Source organism: Macaca mulatta, chromosome 14 (assembly GCF_049350105.2).
Source record: "Macaca mulatta isolate MMU2019108-1 chromosome 14, T2T-MMU8v2.0, whole genome shotgun sequence".
Classification (NCBI taxonomy): domain Eukaryota; kingdom Metazoa; phylum Chordata; class Mammalia; order Primates; family Cercopithecidae; genus Macaca; species Macaca mulatta.
In genome coordinates, this window is record NC_133419.1 from 124759515 (window position 1) to 124782756 (window position 23242).

Consider the following 23242-nt stretch of genomic DNA (forward strand, 5'->3'; position numbering starts at 1 on the left):
TCAATGTTTTTTCAGTGTGGAAATGTTTAGTTTCCATGAATTCCTGAATTATCCCATGTTCCTACTATTATTGATCTCTAGTTTCATTCCTTTGTGGTCATAAAAGATATTTGAAATGATTTTAATCTTCTTAAATTTGTCCAGATTCATTCATGACTTGAAATGTGATCTATCCTGGAGAATTTTTTACTTGCCCTTGAGAAGAATATGTATTCTGTTGCTGAGTGAAAATTTCTGAATATGTATGTATATATATTTGTTAACTCCATTTGGTCTATAACATTGTTACGTTCTGCTGTGTTCTTATTAACTTTCAGCCTGGGTGACCTACTCATTATAGAGAGTGAGGAATTGAAATTTTCTGCTATTATCATATTCCTGTCTATTTCTCTATTCATATCCATCATTGTGTGCTTTCTCTACTTAGGTGCTTTGATGTTGGGTGCATACATCTTTATACCTGTTACATCTTCTTGTTGAATAAAGTCTTTTATCATTATGTAATGACCTTATTGACTCTTGTGACAGGTTTTACTAAAGTCTATTTTGTCTGATATGTTCTTTTTTGGTCATCACTGAATAAACTATTTTCCTACACTGCTTTATTTTCAGGCTTCATGTGTTCTTAAATCTAAAGTGAGTCTCTTGTAGATAGCATATAATTTGGTCTAATTTGGTCCTTTTTAAAATCCACATAGCCACTACATATCTTTTGACTTAGAAGTTTAGTCCATTTACATACACGTAAACTAATAACTCATAGGTAAGGACTTATTCTTGCCATTTTAAAATGGATTCTAACCAGTCTCAGCTGGTCTGGTTACAAAGGAAACTTTTTCTCACAAGCGTCCTGTTTCTTAAAGATAGGCAGAGCTAGGACAGGGTAGAAATTCTACTACGGCACATAGGCATTATACCATGGAACAAACCTCCCCTTTCTCTGTATTCACTCTTCATTCTTGAGGAGTGCTGTGAGGTGAATGAATGTCTGTCTTCTATGACTCCTTAAGCTCAATTCATATGTTAATATGGGGCCCATTACTGCAGTGAAATTTTTCCCTAGCTTGTCTTAGGTAGGTCTGGTTATTTCCTGGGTATAAATCTAGCTGTCCCTATCTCTATATGACTTCAATTCACTGAGGCACAAAAGAGATCGGACAGTTTAAGATACAAGGCCCAAAGATCAAAAGAAGCTGGATGGCAGCTGAAGGATCCAGGAAGAATAAGAACTGGGTGAAATTAGGGAAGGCCTGTTTAACAATTTCCCATATACCTTGAGGGTTCATACCCCTTTGGTTAAATTGGTACAACCACTTGGCCTGATTGTAAATGACTTCAATGTCTTTTTTTTGTTCTTTCAGATGGAATCTTGCTCTGTCACCCAGGCTGGAGTGCACTGGCACTATCTCGGCTCACTGCAACCCCTACCTTCTGGGTTCCAGTGATTCTCCTGCCTCGGCCTCCTGAGTAGCTGGAATTACAGGCGCATGCCACCATGCCTGGCTAATTTTTGTACTTTTAGTAGAGACGGGGTTTCACCATGTTGGTCAGGCTGGTCTCGAACTCCTGACCTCATGATCAGCCTGCCTCGGCCTCCCAAAGTGCGGGGATTACAAGTATGAGCCACGTGCCCAGCCCAATGTCTTTTTTTTTTTTTTTTTTTTTTTTTTTTATCAATCTTGAATTATTTACCCAAGCACAACAGCAAGAGTGGGTGACTACACACACCAGACCTTGTTCTGCCAAGAGGTAATCAAGAGCCAGACAGTTATCAAGTACAATATTAACTTTGAGGTGGGTAAGGGCATCATCAGTCTTATAGGCTACAGTTTATATAACTGTTGTGAGGATGTGGCAGGTAACCTCATGGTAGTAGGGGTCCACCAGGTATGTTGATATCAGCCAGATTAAGCCTAATCATTCTTTTATTCCTTGGATGAGAAAAGATTAGAAAACAATGAAAGATTTTGACTTCTCTGGGAATTAGGTGCCCTAGGGTACACTCTCTTTGATGCCGCGTGTTTTCCAAAGACGGGTAAGCTCTAAACTCTGAAAGCAAAAATAAGACTACCTATAAGCAAGGCAAGTAGACCAAGTCCTGGCAGAAAGAACATGTCCGCCCAAGGTTACCTATCGGGTTGAGGTTCTTGTCTGTCCTTTTGAACAGGAATCTTAAATCTGAGAGTGGTTCAGCTTGGTAAGCGGGACTTTCTTCCTTAGGTTCTGTGACTGCCTTTATCTGAGTGTGGTGGTGTCAATCCTTGTTACTTGTAAGAATCAACACATATGGGCCCATTCATTTAGGTTTTAAATTACCTTGTAGTTCCTCTCTCTCCAGTTTCTTAAGTAAACCTAATCCACAGGTTGGAAAGGATTGGGGGTCAGTAATTCTCAACTGGGAGTTAGGTAATTTGGGGTGAAGGTAATTATTAGTTTCCATAGGCCCAAAGGGCTTTTATTACTTTTTAAATTTGAGTGGTATATCTTTTTTTCCCCGTATTTCCGAGCACCGTCTGGTTACCTGACCAGGCCCGGACCCATCAGTCATACATTAACTCATAAAGTCAGTTTAATTTCTCCTTTTGCAGCTATTTTTATGTTTCACAGGGCCATGGGGAACATTAAACACTCTAATCAAGGGTCAGGTTCTTCCTTTCCACTGTCCTCAGTCAGTTGGCCTTAGTCCTCAGGCTTATCACCTCATGGTCATAAATAGCTGCTATGGCTCAAAAGAAAACAAACAAACAAACAAACAAACAAAAAAGTCACATACAAACACAGCTATATCCAAAGAAGAAAGCCAGACAAGAAGGCTAGAGGACTCCCCTCACTTACCTCCCTATGGAAAGTGAAGTAAATCTTCTCTTGAAGGCAGCAGATAGCTTCCATTGATATCTCTTCAGTTAAGGGCTATGTAATATGGCCAATTTAACTTCAAGGAAAGCTAGCAAAATGAATCTCTCCCATTTTCACCCTCTCTCACGAAAGGAAGTTTCTAGCATTAGGAAAGCAGAGAAGGCCAGGCGGGGTGGCTCAGGCCTGTAATCCCAGCACTTTGCGAGGCCGAGACGGGCGGATCACGAGGTCAGGATATCGAGACCATCCTGGCTAACATGGTGAAATCCCGTCTCTACTAAAAATACAAAAAATTAGTCGGGCGCGGTGGCGGGCGCCTGTAGTCCCAGCTACTCCGGAGGCTGAGGCAGGAGAACGGCGTGAACTCGGAAGACGGAGCTTGCAGTGAGCTGAGTTCGCCCCACTGCACTCCAACCCGGATGACAGAGTGAGGCTCCGAAAGAGAGAGAGAGAGAGAGAGAGAGAAAGAGAGAAAGAGAGAGGAAGGAAGGAAGAAAGAGCTGTATCTATTAGATAGGGCAGCAGCACTGTCTCTCACAAACAAAAAGTTTGTGAAAAATGTTTGTAACAGAAACTTGTGTTTGTTTAATTTACCTAAAGAATATACTTATTTTTGGGTGAATATGTTTGTTATTTTAAAAGTTAAAAAGTTTTATTTTTAACAATTCTTAAAATATATACTTACTATTTATTTAATCCTTTAAGCTTTAAATCAATTCATATGTCTTGGGATATTCAACCCATTATATAAATAAGTATGTATATGTATACATATATAATGAAAATAATTCCACACAAAAAATGTTTTGTGCTTGAATAAAATAAATATGTATTTATTTTTATATATTTATAATATATATTTATATATTTATATATATTTATAATACATATTTAAATAAATTTATACTATATATTTATATATTTTATGTATATTTAAATATATTATATATATAATATATTTATATAATATATATTTAATATATATTAATAATATTATATTATATTTAATATATATATTAATTATATATTAATAATATTATATAAATATATATTATATATAGTATATATTTTATATATATTTATAATATATATTTATAATATATATTTTATATATTTATTATATATTGATATATTTATAATATATATTTTATATATATATTTACAAGCATCCTACTTATTTGTGTTGGAGTAGAGAGAAAAGGCATCATTCTGTACTTATTTGGTGAGGGTTCCTTTATTAATCAAACAGCAAAAAAGGAGGATTCCTTTATTAATCAAAAAACTCTCTAAATGTCTTTAAAATACTCAAAATAAGTAGTGCCTCCAAACACAAAATAACAACTTGCACTACCACAATTATGGGACTTTTTGGTTTTGATACGGTATCTCTTAAGCAAGAGAGATGGAACAGACCAAAAAGGTACTGAATTTTCAATGCATTAAAATTAAGATTCTTTCCGTTAACATTGAGATTTGCATTTCAGTTTGAAGCTTCCTCTTTGCTATCTTTGCTTAGATTCTTCCCAGTACATCACGTCTGATTTTAAAATTGCTAGAGTCATAAATTAGGTAAGCAAAGGGAAATTCATGATGTAGTGTTATGAAAGAAAAGAAAGAGATAATTATTAATTATATGGATTGAAGTTAGGAATGCCCCTAGAAAATGCCACAACTGCTTGTCATTTAAAAAAGAGACACTGGGCTCTCTCCAGGAGCATCCTTGCACCAACCCTGCTTTCCCAGCTTGAAAAGAGTATGCCTACGGACTATAAAGACTCAAACAGCAGTTGTGAAGTATTAACAGATGCATAATCTGGATCTATTTCTCTCTTAGTCTCTGCGTAAAGATAGAGAAGTAAAAACAGAACCTGTCAATTCATGTTTTATGTGACCAGTGCATTCAATGTCCATCCCTGTCCCAAACCAAGTGGCCATGTTTGAGGCTTCTTTTTATTTCCTAAAAACTTGCACATTTTGAAGTTTCTGAAGAGATCGAAGTGTGAAAATTCTGTGTATAAAGGAAATGAACCTTTTATGGATATTACAACTCAGAACATATCCTAGCAAATCCTACAACGTGGCAGTGTGTGTATTATTAGAAGAGCAGTGCAGTGCCTGGGGTTTACCCTATTGTGGTACCAATAACCTACTTATATTACAAACGTGTTGCTTCTGAGAATTTGCTGGATCATAAATTCTCTACACATTTTAGAACATAACTCATGGCAAAGCACCTAAGAAACACTGGATCTTCAGAGGAAAGCCTTCTTACAAATTTCCATCGCCATAAAAATAAGAATTATATTTTGTCACAAAACTACTAGTGTGAAAAAATGCCGATCTGGTGACTTTCCATAAAACTCAGGACTAAATCCAGCTGGCCTCATAAATAACAAAGTGGAAATCTGTCCAGAGAAAGCTAAGGCAACAAGACTTGTACATTCTGACACGTGTTAATTTTTGTTTGTTTATTTTACTTTAAGTTCTGAGATACATGTGCAGAATGTGCATGTTTGTTACATAAGTATGCGTGTGCTATGGTGGTTTGCTGCACCTATCCACCGTCATCTAGGTTTTAAGCCCTGCATGCATTAGGTATTTGTCCTAATGCTCTCTCTCCCCTTGCCCGCAACCCCCCGACAGGCCCTAGTGTATGATGTTCCCCTCCCTGTGTCCATGTGTTCTCGTGGATGAAACTCTTATTTTTTTTTTTTTGAGACGGAGTCTCGCTCTGCCGCCCAGACTGGAGTGCAGTGGCGCGATCTCGGCTCACTGCAAGCTCCGCCTCCTGGATTCGCGCCATTCTCCTGCCTCAGCCTCCTGAGTAGCTGGGACTACAGGCGCCCGCCACCTCGCCAGGCTAGTTTTTTGTATTTTTAATAGAGACGGGGTTTCATCGTGTTTGCCAGGATGGTCTCAATCTCCTGACCTCGTGACCTGCCCGCCTCAGCTTCCCAAAGTGCTGGGATTACAGGCGTGAGCCACCGCGCCCGGCCATGTTTGTTTTTAGCACACAGTTGGAATGTGTTTTCCACACATAACTTCCATTTATGTCTCTTCAGTTAAAGGCTATGCAATATGGCCAATATTGGAGTTTGTTTTCCACACTCCACCTATGTGTTAAATAGACGTGAAAAAAAAGCTTTGGATAAAATTCAACACCCATCATGAGAAGATCCTCAAAAACCTAGGCATCAAAGGAACCTATTTCAAAATAATAGATGCCATCTATTGATGTAAGTAAAGTGGTATATCTCATTGTGATCTTAATTAGCATTTCTCTGTTGACTGGTGATATTGAGCACTTTTTCATGTTGCTTGGCCATTTGTATGTCTTCTTTTTTTTTCTTGTTCACAAAAATGTATAACAAAATATAGACATTCTAACCAGTAACATATGACAAATATAGACACCATGACCAAGTGGTATTTATGCAGGAATGCACATTAGTGCTTAAATGTGAAACTTTGAAATTCACCATGTTAATTAAATCAGGGAGACATAGCAGAGTCAGTTCAATAGATTCTGAAAAACTAATTCACAAAATTCATTACCCATTCATTATTTCTAAGAAAACTCTCAGCAAATTTGAAATAGAAGAGAATTTTCTCTGTGTGATAAGGTGTATCTATTAAGAACATTGAACCGACGTTATTAGTGAAACATGGAAAACTTTTATTTTTAACTTTTAAGTTCAAGCCTAAATGTGCAGGTTTGTCATATACGTAAACTTATGTCATGGGGGTTTGTTGTGCAGATTATTTCATCACCCATGTACTCAGCCTAGTACCCATTAATTATTTTTCCTGATCCTTCTCCTCCTTTCCCCCTCCACCCTCCAATAGGCCCCAGTGTGTGTTGTTCCCCCCATGTGTCCATGCGTTCTCGTTATTTAGCTCCCACAGAACTTGTGATTTTGGTTTCCTGTCCCTGTGTCAGTTTGCTAAAGACAATGACCTCCAGTTCCATCCATGTTCTTGCAAAAGAGATGATCTCATTCTTTTCTATGGCTGCATAGTACTCCATGGTTTATCTGTACCACATTTTCTTTTTCCAATCAGTCATTGGTGGGCATTTAGGTTGATTCTGTCTTTTCTATTGTGAGTAATGCTGCAATGAAAGTATGCATGCACATGTCTTTATAATAGAATGTTTTTTATTCCTTGAGGCGAATACCCAGTAATTGGAATGCTGCATCAAGTGGTAGTTCTGTTTTTTAGCTCTTTGAGGAATTGCCACACTGTCTTCCACAGTGGTTGAACTAATTTACACTTCCACCAACAGAGTATAAGCATTCCTTTTTCTCCACAACCTCACCAGCAACTGTTATTTTTTTACTTTTTAGTAATAGCCATTGTGACTGGCGAGAGATGGTATCTCATTGTGGTTTTGATCTGCATTTTTCTGAAAAGTGTCTGCTCATGTCTTATACCTACTGTGATTGTTTTCTTGCTTGTTGAATTGTTTAAGTTCCTTATAGATTCTGGATGTTAGATCTTTGTCAGATACGTAGTTTGCAAATATTTTATCCCATTCTGTAGATTGTCTGCTTATGTGTTGACAGTTTCTTTTGCTTTGCATAAGGTCTTTAGTTTAATTAGGTGCCACTTGATAATTTTTGTTTTTGTTGCAATTACTTTTGAGGGCTTAATCATAAATTCTTTCCCACGATCAATGTCTAAAATGGCATTTTCTAGTTTTCTTCTAGGGTCCTTATAGTTTGAGGTTTTACATCTAAATCTTTAATCCATTTTGAGTTAATTTTTGTATATGGTGAAAGATAGAGGTCTAATTTTATTCTGCTGCATAAGGCTACTTAGTTAACCCAGCACCATAGATTAAACAGGGAGTCCATTCCCCATTTCTTAATTTCTTCAATTTTATCAAAATTCAGATGGCTATAGTTATGGGGCTTTATTTTGACATTCTCTATTCTGTTCCACTGGCAGCACCCCAGGCTGGAGTGGAGTGGCACGATCTCTGCTCACTGCAGACTCTGCCTCTTGGGGTTCAAGCGATTCTCCTGCCTAAGCCTCCCAACTAGCTGGGATTAAAGGTGCCCACCACCACGCCCAGCTAACTTTTGCATTTTAGTAGAGACAGAGTTTCACCATGTTGGCCAGGCTGGTCTCAAATTCCTGACTTCAAGCGCATAATGCAACATGTATTATGAAACCTACCTTTATAATACTCTATTACCACGCCTCATTTGTTTGTGACATATAGCAAAATGCCATAAGTTCACAAGTTTATATTCACTTAGCTATGAACAATGTACAAGATGTTTGTGCGTTGTACAGTGTAATGTATAAAATGTTTGGTGTGTGTGTGTCGCATCTCCATAAACAAGGAATGATTGAAGGAACAACTGTTCACTCTTACTGGATTCAGGAAGAATTTCCTGCTCAGCCCTGCCTCTCTGGAGTTGGAATCAGGAATTATCTACCTAAATGTGGCTGTAAAATTTTAATATGAGATTCCATGTGATGCAGGGGTCTCATAAAATAGAAAACTTGAAAGAACTGTGTGTGTGTGTGTGTGTGGCCAGGGGACGTGCAGAGAAGTGGATAATGGTGCTCAATAGAGATTGAGGTTAAAGAAGTAAAGAGATGTAGAACTCAAACTCCCTTTTTACTTCTGGCTTTCATCATCCCTTCATCAGATTACATCCTAATCACACTCATTCAAAACCAAATCCTGATCAGCAATAGCAGCAAATTTAGAGAAAGTTCACTTTAAGCAAATTCAGGATATAACAAACTTTCTGGTCCTTAACTGGGAAAAATAATTTTCTGTTAATGCCCAGAAGGCCCAAACTTCCTCCCCGACTTAGAAACATCCCCTTCAAGTACACAGACACATATTAATCTCATGGCTTACTTCTTTCCCACTCTGCTGTCACAACTTAAATAGAACTATACTTTCTTTTACAATTTCTTTGGCATCATTCACATTTTAAAAAATCAAAAGCTATGGCAGATAATTCTATGCTAAGCACGTAAGATACCATTTTGGCTCCATTTGAATGAACTCCAAATACACTGCTTAAGTTGCTAAGAAAAAATCTTTCAGCTAAATTGCCTTGTTTATACTTGATCATCCTTGGGTTTTACAAACTGTATTTAAATACCTAAATTAATGTTTTCAAAATAATCTGAACAACAGACCTTAATTTTAAAGTAAGTTGATTTTTTTCAAAAATGCTATTGATTTTATTTGTATTTTAAAGTTTGTCAAATGAAAGATTAGTGACAAGATTTTTCTTACTTTTAGGGTCACCTCAAATGTTCGTAAAATATCTAACAGATGTGGCTCTTCCATGTCTACAAAGGGTCTCAAATAGCAGAGATAGTGTTTAATAATCAGATACATTTTTGCCTCAATAAGGAAAATAATTTTTTATTAAAATGAACAGTCAATGAAAAACAAAACAAAAGTTAATCAACATCAACTATTCTGTAGAAATTGTTAAGTGAAAATCGAGCATGTTGATATTGGGGTAAGGGGTTGTAGAATGAGGAGTTCTTAAAGTCGTTTAATAACTTGGCAATGCCAAACATCTGAACATCCGGAAAAAAGCAAACAGGCTACAAACCAGCTATGCTAAACTTCAAATACCTAAATACTGAGCAGAGTTTAGAAAAATTGTAAAATAATAAGTATATATAACATTATCTTTGAAAATGTTTAAACTGTCACTTGATACATGATTAAGAATTTTTAGAATAGTAATTTTTTGCCTGTTTCTCAAAAGAAAAATACACCAACATATTATTCCAGAAATTCCAGAAGAGGTATTGTCCCAATTTGGTTTATTCAAAGAATGTTTCGTTCAAATATAAAAATTTATCTTTGAGCCAGTAGTCCCCCAACTACACTGGCCCCAAACGCCTCCTGTTTCTTAACAAAAAGGAATCATCAAACTGTTTTCCCAAACAAACAACAGCCAAAGGGAATACCTGTACTGAAAAAAATTCATGTACTATCCTGAAACTAAGTACAGTCAACTTGCAAAATAGAAATCTGCTCTTATATTCCATGTATATTGAAATAAAAATAAAAGAGAATAAAGTAGAAGAGAGTATACTAGAAATGCTGGGAGACGTGAAATCAGAAGTCTATATTAAGTCTGGACTTTAAGAGGCTGTATAACTTGAAGTAAATAGTTAACTACCATTTGCTCCACTTTCCCATGCATGCAAAGAATATATATGGATGATATGCTGCTTCACTTTTAAAATTAAATAAGAAAAATGTTTCTCAAAAAAGGCTTAATGGCTAGTGTTTGCAAATACAAAGTGGGTAGTATAGTCTTCATGGAATCTTCCCTCTTGGGCATTTAAAGGAGATGTATTCTTGCCCAGTGGAACATGAAACTGTGGGAATAGGAACACATTGACTGATACATGCTTCCAATGGCAAGTGGCAGATAAGTTTTCCCTACAAGGACACAATGTAACCACAGTGTTACCTGATTCAATCATTAGCACACCATTCATCTTTTTCCAGAGGAAAAAAAAAATGGTGAAAACAAACGATTACAAAATAACCAAAGACAAATTCTTCCCTAATGTTATTACCATACAGTAAAGAAAGGTGAATAAAAATGTTGAGAAAAGGAAGAAAGTGTACTCTATCAAAAGTGGGAATGAATTATTGAGAGAACATTCAAATTTCCTTACCATAGTAGTAAAGAAATAGGATAAGAAGACTGCTACTAAAACTACTGTAATCTCCCTGTCCTACAACTATATAAATGGAAAGGTACTGTTTCTGATCAAAACTTTCTCCTACTAAGGGTTTTTCTCAAAGCAAGTTGAACGTCTTTGTTCCTTAAGCTATAAATTAAGGGGTTCATTAAAGCAACTGTATTGGTATAAAAGACCGAAGAGATTTTTCCCTCATCCATTGACCCAGCAGAAGATGGTTTGAAATACACGAATGCACCTGATCCAAAGAACAGAGAAACAGCAATTATGTGGGAACTGCAAGTGCTGAAGGCTTTAGACTTGCCCTCAGTGGAGGTGATTTGAAGGATGCTGGAAAAAATAAAGCCATAAGAGATAAAGATGGTGACAGTGGGCACAATGATGTTGATGCCCACCACAATGAAAACCACCAGCTCATTAATGGAGGTGCTGGTGCAGGAGAGCTGGAGCAGAGGGAGGATATCACAGAAGTAGTGACTGATAATGTTTGCCTCACAGAAGGTCAGTCTCAGCATGCATCCAGTGTGAGCCGTAGCCCCAGAAAAGGACAGGAAATAGGAACCAAACATAAGGCTGGAGCACACTGTAGGAGACATGGCAATGTTATATAGAAGTGGGTTACAGATGGCCACATAGCGATCGTAGGCCATTGATGTCAGCACATAACATTCAGAAATGGCAAAGAAACAGAAAAAGAAAAGTTGGGTCATGCACCCCTTGTAGGAGATAACATTCTTCTCTGACATGAAGTTCATTAGCATTTTGGGTGTAAACACAGAAGAATAACAAAGATCTATGAAGGACAAGTTAAAGAGAAAAAAGTACATGGGGGTGTGAAGGTGTGAATTCAGCCCAATTAGAGTTACCAAGCCCAAATTTCCTATCAGAGTGATCACATACATTATTAGAAATAGTAAAAACAGGGAAATTTGGAGATCTGGCTGGTCTGTTAAGCCCACCAAAATGAATTCAGTCACCAAAGAGCCATTTCCAGGATTCATTCTTCTCCAAGAGAATCTGTGGACACAGGAGAAAAGGGTTGCATTAGAGGACAACACAGTTCTTCTCACAATATTTTCTCCCACAACATGGGATATTGCTGGAATTGTTTGAAACTAGCCCAACCTGGACCTAAAGAATCTGGCTTCACCACTGTCATGAGACTGAATGGCACTGACCTTCTCTTGTCAGAGTCTTACTAAGATAAATATAGCAAAGACCCACCTGAAGTAACCCTACAGAAAGAGGGCCAGTGCTGCCATATGCACACGAGACTGCTGGAAATAATAAGGGGAAGAGAGAAGGGTGGATCCCGACAAAATTCTCCTTCCCTCATTTCTTCATTTCTTTATTCAATTGAGTTCTTCCCTCACCAGTAAAATTAGAGGCAGGGGCCTCAGCAACCTGGTGCCATTCTCTAATATGACTCAGGTCAGGGGGTGAACAAAGAACATTGTTTCTACTCCAAAAGAAAAGCAACAGAACCTAGAAATAAGTTACTGCCCCAAGTCACAGAAAAAAGTCATGAATCTAAAAAAGGGAGAATCCAATTCATAGAAACTATTGACCGAAACTTGTCATTCTCTGAGTTCCTTATGTCCCTGAACATTCTCAACTCCCATCTTGAACAGATACTTCTGACAGTTGCATTTGAGTCTCAAGGTGGAAAATAAAGTAGAATGTCTCAGATCCCTGGTATTCCACCTCAAAGCAAGTAAGACATTAATATAAAGGAAAATAAGAAACTCACCCTTCTTATGCCTTATAAATGTTGTGTTGTCTTATTGTTTCCTTACCCTTGTGGTTCTGGAAGGGCAATTTCAAGCTCTAAGGCTTTGTTTTCTCTAAGATGAAACCCAGACATTATTTCCAATAGTTCCTGAAAATATTCCTGATATATACATCATAATTTATTATTTTAATTTTGGTTTCTCTCAAGCAGCAGGCAAAAAAAAATCTTTAATAAAGATATGTGTTAATAATATTATCACAGTTGCCACACCAGATTTATTGTGAGTTTAATGACACAATGTACTTGGTTATAAGCAGGATGGAAGCTTGCTCAGTCTCCTCCCCAGGGAACAGATTGTAAGAGTAACAGGGAAATAACGGGATTGTATTTTCACTCTGGACCATAATCTATCTTTAATTCTTTAGGGACTCAGTATTTTGCTCAAGTTTTTCCTTCACTCTAGGGATTTTACATCCACCAAGGCAGAGCCAGAAATAAACTCTCATTTCTCAGTCAGCAAGATGGTATGACGGGAAGGTCTCAATTCTCCTTCCTCCATGAACAAAGTAATTCTGCACAATTCATGGACAGATTCCATTTGTGAAACTTCTAAACCTAGTTACAATGTCCCTACACCTCACTATAGCATAAAACCAGCCAAACTGATTTGATGGAACATTTTCATTATTCTTGGGCCATAATCCCTGTTCCTGGCAGTACACCATGCAACCAGGCAAAAGCTTTTCCTTGGGGAGGGCATTGAGATACACTGAGCATCCAGTACCAACCTTTCTGCAAGTTATCCAGAGAACTGGCTTCTATTTAGCCTGCCCCACAGCAGTGACAAGACACAGGACATGGCCTGCTCTGACCAGCAGAGATCAGTGAGAACAGAAGGCAATTTAGACTAACATACACCGTAGCTACCCCCTCAGCTCAGAATAGAGATAAGACTTAGAAAAGAAAACTCTCCCAACTTCTTTCAGGTGAGGTGAAGCAATGGACTGCACTTGGAAAAGCCCCTCCTTTTCTGGGACTATCTGGACGACAGGCTACTGTCCAGGAAATCTCAAACTGCTTACAGGACATGGGACACAACATACTATAGCATCCTGGGTCCAGTGAGAACAGATTTGGTGGTTTTGTCTAATAATCTCCACGGCCCCTTCCCAAGGATCAACACAGACACTAGCAGTTTAAAAACTCCAGCTCCCAGCATTTTCTTAAGAAAGAGGTGAATCTGAAGTCCAATGATCCAACTTATCTGGAGGCTACCTGATCAATTGGCTTCTGCCTCCCTTCTTTCACAGCACTGGCTGGACCTGTGACACTCTGGACACCTGGCAGCTACTATGAACAAAGATGACTTGTTGATTCTACCAAACATTCAAAGAATTCATGCCAATCCTTCTCAAGTTCTTCCCAAAAAACTGAAGAGGAAGAAACACTTCCAAATTTAGTTTATGAGTCCAGCATTACCCTCATATCAAAGGCAGACAAAAACATCACGAGAAGTCATCTCTCTTTTTTTTTCTTGGCTACTCTAACTTAGTGTTTTTCAATATTGTTTACTTTTCCTTTTCAAACCACAAAACTTATTTTGTCAATTAGTTATTGTTTTTTTAGTATCTATTTGACTTGTTTTTAGTCAAATATTTATTATTTTCTTCCTTCTTCTAATTTGGGATTTAACAATCTTATTTTCTCCTTTATTTTTTCTTAGTTCCCTGCAGTACAAGATTAGATTGCTAATTTGATATCTTTTTAATTTTTTAGTGTAGGTATTTTTTTTTCCTATAAACTTCTCTCTAAGTACTGCTTTTGCTGCATCCCTTAAGTTTTGGTGTTGGCCGGGCACGGTGGCTCACGCCTGTAATCCCAGCACTTTGGGAGTCCAAGGCAGGTGGATCACGAGGTCAGGAGATCAAGACCATCCTGGCTACACAGGTGAAACCCCGTCTCTACTAAAAATATAAAACATTAGCCGGGTGTGGTGGCGGGCACCTGTAGTCCCAGCTACTCAGGAGGCTGAGGTAGGAGAATGGCATGAACCCGGGAGGCAGAGCTTGCAGTGAGCCGAGATCACGCCACTGCACTCCAGCCTGGGTGACAGAACAAGACTCCGTCTAAAAAAAAAAGAAAAAAAAGTTTTGGTGTTTTCATTTTTGTGTCTCTAGGTATTTTTTAAATTCCTTTTTGATTTCCTCTTTGACTCAATGTTTAAGAGTATATTGTTCTATTATATATATTCCTGAATTTTCACATTTTCTTATTGTAATCCATTCTTATTTTGATTCCTTTGTGGTCATAAAAGATATTTGGAATGATTTTGATCTTCTTACATTTCTCTAGACTTGATCTATGACCTAACACGTGATTTATCCTGGGGAGTGTTCTTTGGGTCCTTGAGAAGAACGTGTATTCTCTGCTGCTGGGTGGAAATTCTTTCTATATCTATTAGGTCCATTTGGTCTACAGCGCTATTCAGTTCTGTTATTTTCTTATTAACTTTCTGTCTGGATTATCGATCCATTACAGAGAGTAAGGAATTGAAATTTTCTACTATTATCATATTGCTGTCTATTCCTCCCTTCAGATGTGTCAGTGTTTGCTTTACATATTTAGATGCTTTCATGTTGGATCCATATATACTTATAGGTGGTACATCTTCTTATTGAGTATACCTTTTTGTCATATACAATGACTTCTTTGACTTTTGTGACACTTTTTGACTAAAGTCTAATTTGTCAGATAGAAGTACAGCCACCCCTGCTCTCTGGTTACTATTTAAATAAAATATCTTTCTCCACCCCTAAATTTTCAGCCTTTGTGTCCTAAAATGTAAAGTGAGTCTCTTATAGATAGCATGTAATTAAGTCTTGCTTTTGTAAATCCATCTAGCCACTCTGTATCTTTTGATTTGGGAATTTAGTTCATTTACATTAATTATTGATAGATTAGGACATACTCTTGCCTTTCTTTATTGTTTTCTGTCCAATTTGTGTTTCTCTTATTTCTCTCTTCTCCTGTTGTGTTTCTTTGAGATTTGATTTTTTTGTAGTGATGTGCTTTGATTATTTTAATTTTTTATGAATCCACTGTATATTTTACAGGGTTCTCATCAAATATTTTATACTTACTGCAGTCTGTTTTAAGCTAATAAAACTTAAATTGTATGTGCACTCTATACTTTGCCATCCCCCACACACAAACACTATGTTATTGCCATCTGATTTTATTTCTTTCCATATTGTGTTTACATGAAGAACTGTATGTTGTTATAGCTTTTCTTACTACTTGAGTCTTCTATTTTATATAGCAGTGTTAAGGGTGATTTACATGCCACCATTAAAGTTTTACAATCCTTTTTCTTTCTTTATATTTGTATTTAGCAGTTAGATTTTTACTTTGTTTATCATCATTTTCTTTCAACTTGAAGAATACTTAGCACTCTTTGGCAGGTGTAGTGGTGACAAACTCCCTCAATTTTTGTTTGTCTAGAAGTTATTTCCCATTCATCATTAAAGGACAACTTCCCTGAGTAAGTCTTGGTTAATTCTTGGTTAATATTTTCAGTATATAACCAAGTAATTCTTGGTTAATATTTTCTTTGACTATATCTTAACCTGCAAAGTTTGTATTAAGAAAATCGCCAATAGTCTTGTGGAGTCCTCCTTGAATGTGACAAATGACTTTCTCTTGCTTTTCTCAAAATTCTTTGCATTTGATTTTTTAAATTTTATTTTATCTTAAGTTCAGGGATACATGTGCCAGATTGTCAAGTTTGTTACGTAGGTAAATGTGTGCCATGGGATTTGCTGCACCTATCACCCATCACCTAGCTATTAAGCCCTGCATGCATTAGCTATTTATCCAGATGTTTTACCTCCCCCTACCCCGCTCACAGGCCCCAGTCAGGCCCCAGTTCGTGTTTTTCCCCTCCCTGTGTCCATGTGTTCTCATTGCTCAGCTCCCACTTATAGGTGAGAACATGTGGTGCTTGGTTTTCTGTTCCTGTGTTAGTTTGCTGAGAATACTGGCTTCCAGCTCCAACCATGTCCCTGCAAAGGACATTGTCTCATTCCTTTTTAGGGCTGCATAGTATTCCATGGTGTATACTGGTGATGGGAATGTAAATTAGTTCAACCATTGTGGAAGACAATGTGGCGATTTTTCAAGGATCTATTAATAGAAAGAGAAATACTATTTAACCCAGCAATCCCATCACTGGGTATGTGCCTAAGGGAATATAAATCATTCTGCTATAATGATACATGCATGTGTACGTTTATTGCAGCACTATTCACAGTAGCAAAGACCTAGAGTCAACCCAAATGCCCATCAATGATAGCCTTTAATTTTTATAATTTAATTTAAATGTGTCTTGGCATATGGTTCCTTTGGTTCAACCTATTTGGTAATGTTTGGTCTTAATGAATGAAAGTGTCTATTGCCCTCAATAGATTTGGAAAGTTTTCAGCTATTATTTCTTGAAATATGCATTTAATCCCTTTCTCTCTTCTCTATCTGGTACTCCCAGAGGGTATATATTGGTTTGAGGGTGCCTCTTAAGTCACATATACTTTCAGTATTCTTTTTCATTCTTTTTGAATTTTTGTTCCTCTAACTGGATAATTTCAAATGACCTATCTTTAAGTTTACTGATTCTCGCTTGAACCCAGGTGGCAGAAGTTACAGTGAAACAAGATTGTGCCAATGCACTCCAGCCTGGGTGACAGAGCAAGACTCCATCTCAAAAAAAAAGGTTTGCTGCTTCCTTCTTCTGCATGATATAATCTGCTGTTGATACTTTTGCTTAAATTTATCATTTCAGTAATTCTACTATTCAGGTCCAGGATTTGGGGGTTTTTTAATGATTTCTATTCTTTATTAAACTTCCTCTTTTATTTGTGTATTGTTTTCCTATATTGTTTTGCTGTTTATGTGTCATCTTGTAATTCATGGAGTCCCTATAAGATGATGATTTGAATATTTTTTCATCAAGTAGCCCATAAACCTCCATTTATTTAATGTTAGATAGTGGAGCTTTACTAGTCCCCTTTGATGGTGTTAAGTTTGCTTAATTTTTGTGATCTGTGTGGCCTTGTGTTGGTGTCTGTGCATTTAAAGAGGCAAATACTTCAAGTTTTTACATACAGACTTGTTTTGGCAGGTTAAAAACTGTCCCAACTGTGTCCCCAGATTCATAAAACTACCTCTGGAATCACAGTCCAGCAGGTCTAGAGTCAGGTCATGTGACTTATGGTGCATTTGTCTTATGAATGCGTTATAAATAGATGTGGTTTTCAGAGGATCCCTGGCTGGGTGCCTGGGCAGGCATCCCCTCGACTGTGTAGAATGGGTCTGGAGGTGGGAAATGAGGCCGCTTCAGAGTCTGCGGTCAGGTCTGAGCTTGGCAGACCTATTACTAGGACACAAGAAAGCATATCTTCTGCTGTGATTATGGGAGGGCAGGGCTGCCTCAGGATCATGATAGAGCAGGGATAGAGCAAAGCCACAGGACTACTTCAGATTCCACAATCAGGACCAAGATAGCAAGGATTGCCACCAGGGGCAGAGATGGGGATGTCTTTGACCGGGTCTTTGCAAGGTATGAATGTCCTTACATTGTGACAGAGAAAGGATTGAGCCAGGTTCTAGTGCTGCTTCATGGACTGCAGTTAGTCCAAGTTCGCCCAGCCTGTTACTGAAAGCATACATGGGCATAACTCCTCCAGAGTCTCTTGGAAGATGGACTGGGTAGCAGGACCATGACAAAGCGGAGCTGGAGCTAAGTTCGCAAGGCTAAACGAATGTTTCCAGTCTATATCCAGGAATATGGTTAATGAGTCTGCCACCAGGGCATGAACCTGCTTTCTCAAAGCAACATCTTTGGTCTTGGGCTCCACCATGTCTTCAAAACCCGATAAATGAAGATTGGATACAAATCTCTCACAAAAGCACATTTGTTCATCGATGGATGCCGAATCATTGTTTCTGTGGATATCTGTGTGCTAGGCACCTTCTTATTTCACCATCACAAAATCTACGAAGGATTGTGTGTGCGTGTACACACAGGGGGCAGTATAAGAGGAGTGGATGATAGGACTCAATAAATTTGGGATTGAGGAAGTAAAGGGATGTGCAACACAAAGCCTCTTCTACTTCTGGTTTTCACCACCCCTTAACCAGACTTTACCCTGATCACACTCACTGCAAACATAACCCTGAGTAGCATTAGCAGCTTGCTTAGAGAAAGTTCACATTAAACAAATTCAGCAAGTTATCAGCAAACATTCTTTCTGGTCTTTAACCAAGAAAAACATTTTGTGTAATCACACAAAAAGTCTAAGCTTTCTCACTGAATTAGAAACACCTTGTTCTTAGTACACAGACATAGGAGAATAATACTACTTACCTGTTTAACTCAGCTGTGACAACTCCAATAATACTATACTATGCTAGTATACTATGCTATACTAGTACTGTACTATGCTTGCTCTCATAACTCCTTTTATCACCTGTTCCATAATGAGAATCAAAAACTACAAAGGATTGCTCCATGCTCTGCATTTAACACACCTGACTTGGTTCCTCTGACTTATTCCTTTCTTTTGAAAGAAGTCCAAATAGATACGTAGTGCTTAAATGTTCTAACTAAAAATATATCAGCTAAATGGTCTCTATTAAAACCTTGCCACCCACCCTTAACTTTTACAACTTTTTTTCCAAAATAATATGAATGTTATTTTTAATGAAAGTTGTTTTCTTATTGAAGCACATTTTATTGGTATTTTGAGGCTCATCAAATGAAAGACTAGTAGCCAGGCTAAACCTGAAATAGTAATAAAATATATTCTAAAAGGATGCACCTCTGCAATCTCTACAAAGGGTCTCAAGTAGCACAGACTTATTTACTTATTTAAAAACACTCTTTTTTCAATAAAGAAAACTATTTTTTAAAGCTAACACAAAACAAATGGATAAAAAGCAGAAAGAAATCTCCAAGCAGGATAAAATATTTTATATAAATAGGACTTGTTAAGCAAAAAATCAAGCATGTTGATATTGGGGTCAGGGGATGAGATATGAGTGCTGTTTTAAAATCAAAAGTCAAGGATTTAGCAATGCCTAACATCTAAAAAAAAAAAAAAAAAACCAAGTCAACAAACCACATATGATACGTTTCCCAATTACTAAATATTGAGTGGGGACTTTTAAAATAGTAAAATAATAAATGCGATCATAATTATTTTTCAAAATGTTTACATTGTTATTTGATAAATCAGATTAAGAATTTTGAGATGCTCATCGTTAGACCTATTTTCTCAAAGTAAAAATAATCCAACATCCTATTATTTTAAAAACATCATCACCTAATGTTTCCTTCAAATTGTTATTAATCTCCCAGCAGTAATTTGAGGGTTTTGTATCTTAAAATTCATATGGGAGTAATATTTGAAAGCCCATAAAAATGGGTATGATCATTTTGTTCCTGGGCCCTCAAGACCTGTGGTTTTAACCTTTCTTTAAAGTCAAATAACTTAAGCTTTCATCCTATCTAGAGAAATTTTTATCTCGTTAATTTTTCTAGAGCCTTCCAGAAAAGAGAGGAGAGTCATAGGAAGGGGATTTCATTCATCTATTATTTTTCCTTCTAGATTCCTTCTTTCTAACTTGAGTTTCAATTACCCCTCACTATAATAGCTCCTAAAGTTATGCTCCTCTCTCTATACAGTTTACCACAAATGTACCATAACTCTTCTAACATTTGCCAGAACACTTTTAATGTACCATCTTTGTGCATGGTAAATTTTATCAAAGATTTAATGAGCAGTATACAACAATTACAGCGCTTTACAGCACAGACACGAATTCATACTGCAATGTGGTATCTAAAGCATCATTGATAGTTCTTTACAAAGGGAAATCTTGTTGAATTGCCATTTGTGTCTTTGGGTCTTGGCCTAAATGTCATGTTTTGCTGGGCTCCTTTCTCTCCCTGATCCTGTTCTCTGAATTACAAGACCTTGAAAACATCTCAATTTTTTTTTGATGTTGTAGAAAAATTCAGCTCCCTAGTTGAAGCAATCATCTTCCAACTATGCTAGCCTCAAAGGCCGGATCTGTCCCAACAACAAGAATCATCCAATTGTTTTTCTAAACAAAAAACAAGGCAGCAACCACTTGGAGGAAGATTTATGTATCATTCAGAGAGAAAGCACATTCAAATTTTAAAATAGAAATATTTTTCATACTTATATTTACTGAAATAAAAATAATAAAATGAAGTAGACCAAAAGCATACTAGAGACAGTAGTGGACTTGAAATTAGGAATAAATAGTATATTCTAGGCTTTTTTATTAAGAAACTCTGTAAATTTAAGTAAATTATTGACTTCTCTGAGAATCAGTATTCTTTCCATACATACATATTAACAACTGAGTTTGTGCTGTTTGGGTATACAAAGGTAAATCAGAAATATCTACCAAAAGAAGGTAAATGCATCCTGTGCAGCTGCAAAATGGGTTATATTTGATGATCAATATGAAGTCTTTTATATCTGTGACACTGGCTTTTGAAGGGAACATATTCCTGCCCAGTAGAAAAAGTACATGCAGAAGTAGAACAAAATGATCGGATTCAAGCTTCCAATGGTATAAAATGAGTGGAAAATAAGAAACCCTACACCAATGAATTAAATTCTCACATGTACCCTGAAAATACAAACATCTATTATGTATCAATACAATAATAACATTTTTAAAAAGAAACCCCACACCATATGAGTGGCACAGTGTCACCCTAGTTCTACTTTACCTGATTCTTTGCATAAAAACTCATCTTTCACCAGAAGATGAAAGGAAGTCCATAATGAAAAAACAAAAATGTAGAAATAAATTTCTTCCTTAATGCTATCACTAAACTGAAAATATTGTGAAAAGATTTAAGAAAAATAGTGAAAATCATAAAGAGAAGAAATATACTCCAAAAAATTATACGCAATTTAAATTGAAAGAAAACTCAGATGTTTTCACCACAGTAAAAAGAAATAGGATAAGAAGGCTACTACTATAATACTTTAATTAAATAAACAGAATATCCCTGTCTTGTGACTATGCATACAGACACATACTGTTGCTTATCAAAGTTTCCTGCTTCTCAGGGCTTTTCTTAGGGCAAATTTAACATCTTTGTTCCTCAGACTGTAGATTAAGGGGTTCAACATGGGAACCACATTTGTATAAAAGACAGAAGAGATTTTTCTCTTATCCATGGACTCAGCAGAAGATGGTTTGAGATACATAAATGCACCTGATCCAAAGAACAGAGAAACAGCAATTATGTGGGAACTGCAAGTGCTGAAGGCTTTGGACCTGCCCTCCTTGGAGCTGATATGGAGGATGCTGGAGAGGAGGAAACCATAAGAGATAAAGATGGTAACAGTGGGCACAATGATGTTGATGCCCACCACAATGAAAACCACCAGCTCACTGATGTAGGTGCCAGTGCAGGAGAGCTGGAGCAGAGGCAGGATGTCACATAAGTAGTGATTGATAGTGTTAGCATCACAGAAAGTCAGTCTCAGCATCCAGTGTGGGCCATGGCCCCAGAAAAGGCCATCAAGTATGAACCAAACATAAGGCTGGAACACACTGTAGGAGACACGGCAATGTGATACAGAAGTGGATTACAGATGGCCATATAGCGATCATAGGCCATTGACATCAGCACGTAACATTCAGAAATAACGAAAAAACAGTAAAAGAAAAGTTGGGTCATGCACCCCTTGTAGGAGATAATGTTCTTCTCTGAAATAAAGTTAATCAGCATTTTGGGTGTAAACACAGAAGAATAACAGAGATCTATGAAGGACAAGTTAAAGAGGAAAAAGTACATGGGGGTGTGAAGGTGTGAGTTCAGTCCAATTAGAGTTACCAAGCCCAAGTCTCCCAACAGAGTGACCACATAGATTACTAGAAACAGGAAGAACAGAGAGAATTGGAGATCTGGCTGATGTGTTAATCCCTCCAGAATGAATTCAGTCACCAAAGAGTCATTTCCGGGTACCATTCTTCTTTAAGGGAATCTCTGGAAACGGGGGGAGAAAATGGTTGCATTAGAGGACAGCCCAGCTCTTCCCACAGTGAGGCTGCCCGACACTAGCCTATCCTGTACCCACAGAATCTGCCTTTACAGAACACCACCAAGGAGCCCTAGAGAGGGAAGGCCAGTGCTCCCATATACAAACATGACTGCTGGAAATAACAAGGGATAAGGGAGATGGGTGGACCAGGACCGAACTGTTTTTTTCCCATCTCATCATTTCTTCATTCACCTGAGCCCTTCTCTCAGAAGCAAAATTTGAGGCAGAGGCCTAAGCAACTGACACTGGCCTCTAATGAAATTAGTCTGATGCAGTGAAAACCAATACATTGTTTCTAATCCACTGGTAGGGGACCAGAGTCTAGGAGAGGTTACATTACTGTCCTAGGTCACAGTGAAAAACTTCTCAATCTAGGACAAAGAGGGTTCTGTCCAAGAAAAGGGAACTTGCTCAGTAAATACGGCAACCATTGAGCCTACTAGTGTCGCTGAACATTCTCTGCTCCCCCTTCAAACACATTCTCCAGTTTCACTTGAGTTTCAGAATTGTTCAAAATGAGCGGAAATGGTGTATCTTAGATCCCTGGGCTTCCATCTCAATGAAAGAAAACACTAATGTAAATAGAATTCAGAAACTCACCATTCTTAGGGTCCGGAATACCTTGATGCTTCTTTCACTTTCTTATTTCCCTGTGATCCTGGAAAAGTAATTTCAGGTGTCCAGGCTTTTGTTCCTTTGATTCTAAGAACATACTGTCCAGTCTTAATTTCTTATATGTCTTTATTTGTGATTATGACTTTGATTCCCCTCAAGCAGTAGAGAAAAATGAAGTCTT

The 23242-nt window shown here is 37.4% G+C and overlaps 1 protein-coding gene and 1 pseudogene across 1 annotated transcript; both read right to left on the reverse strand.

Annotated features, from left to right (window-relative positions):
* Positions 1 to 10634: 10634 nt before the first annotated feature.
* Positions 10635 to 11567, reverse strand: LOC100425368 (olfactory receptor 8B3-like). Its single transcript, XM_015116161.2, has one exon. The coding sequence runs from the start codon at positions 11565 to 11567 to the stop codon at positions 10635 to 10637; it is 933 nt and encodes a 310-aa protein (XP_014971647.2).
* Positions 11568 to 21444: 9877 nt separating this feature from the next.
* Positions 21445 to 22373, reverse strand: LOC100425455 (olfactory receptor 8B3-like; annotated as a pseudogene).
* Positions 22374 to 23242: the final 869 nt, after the last annotated feature.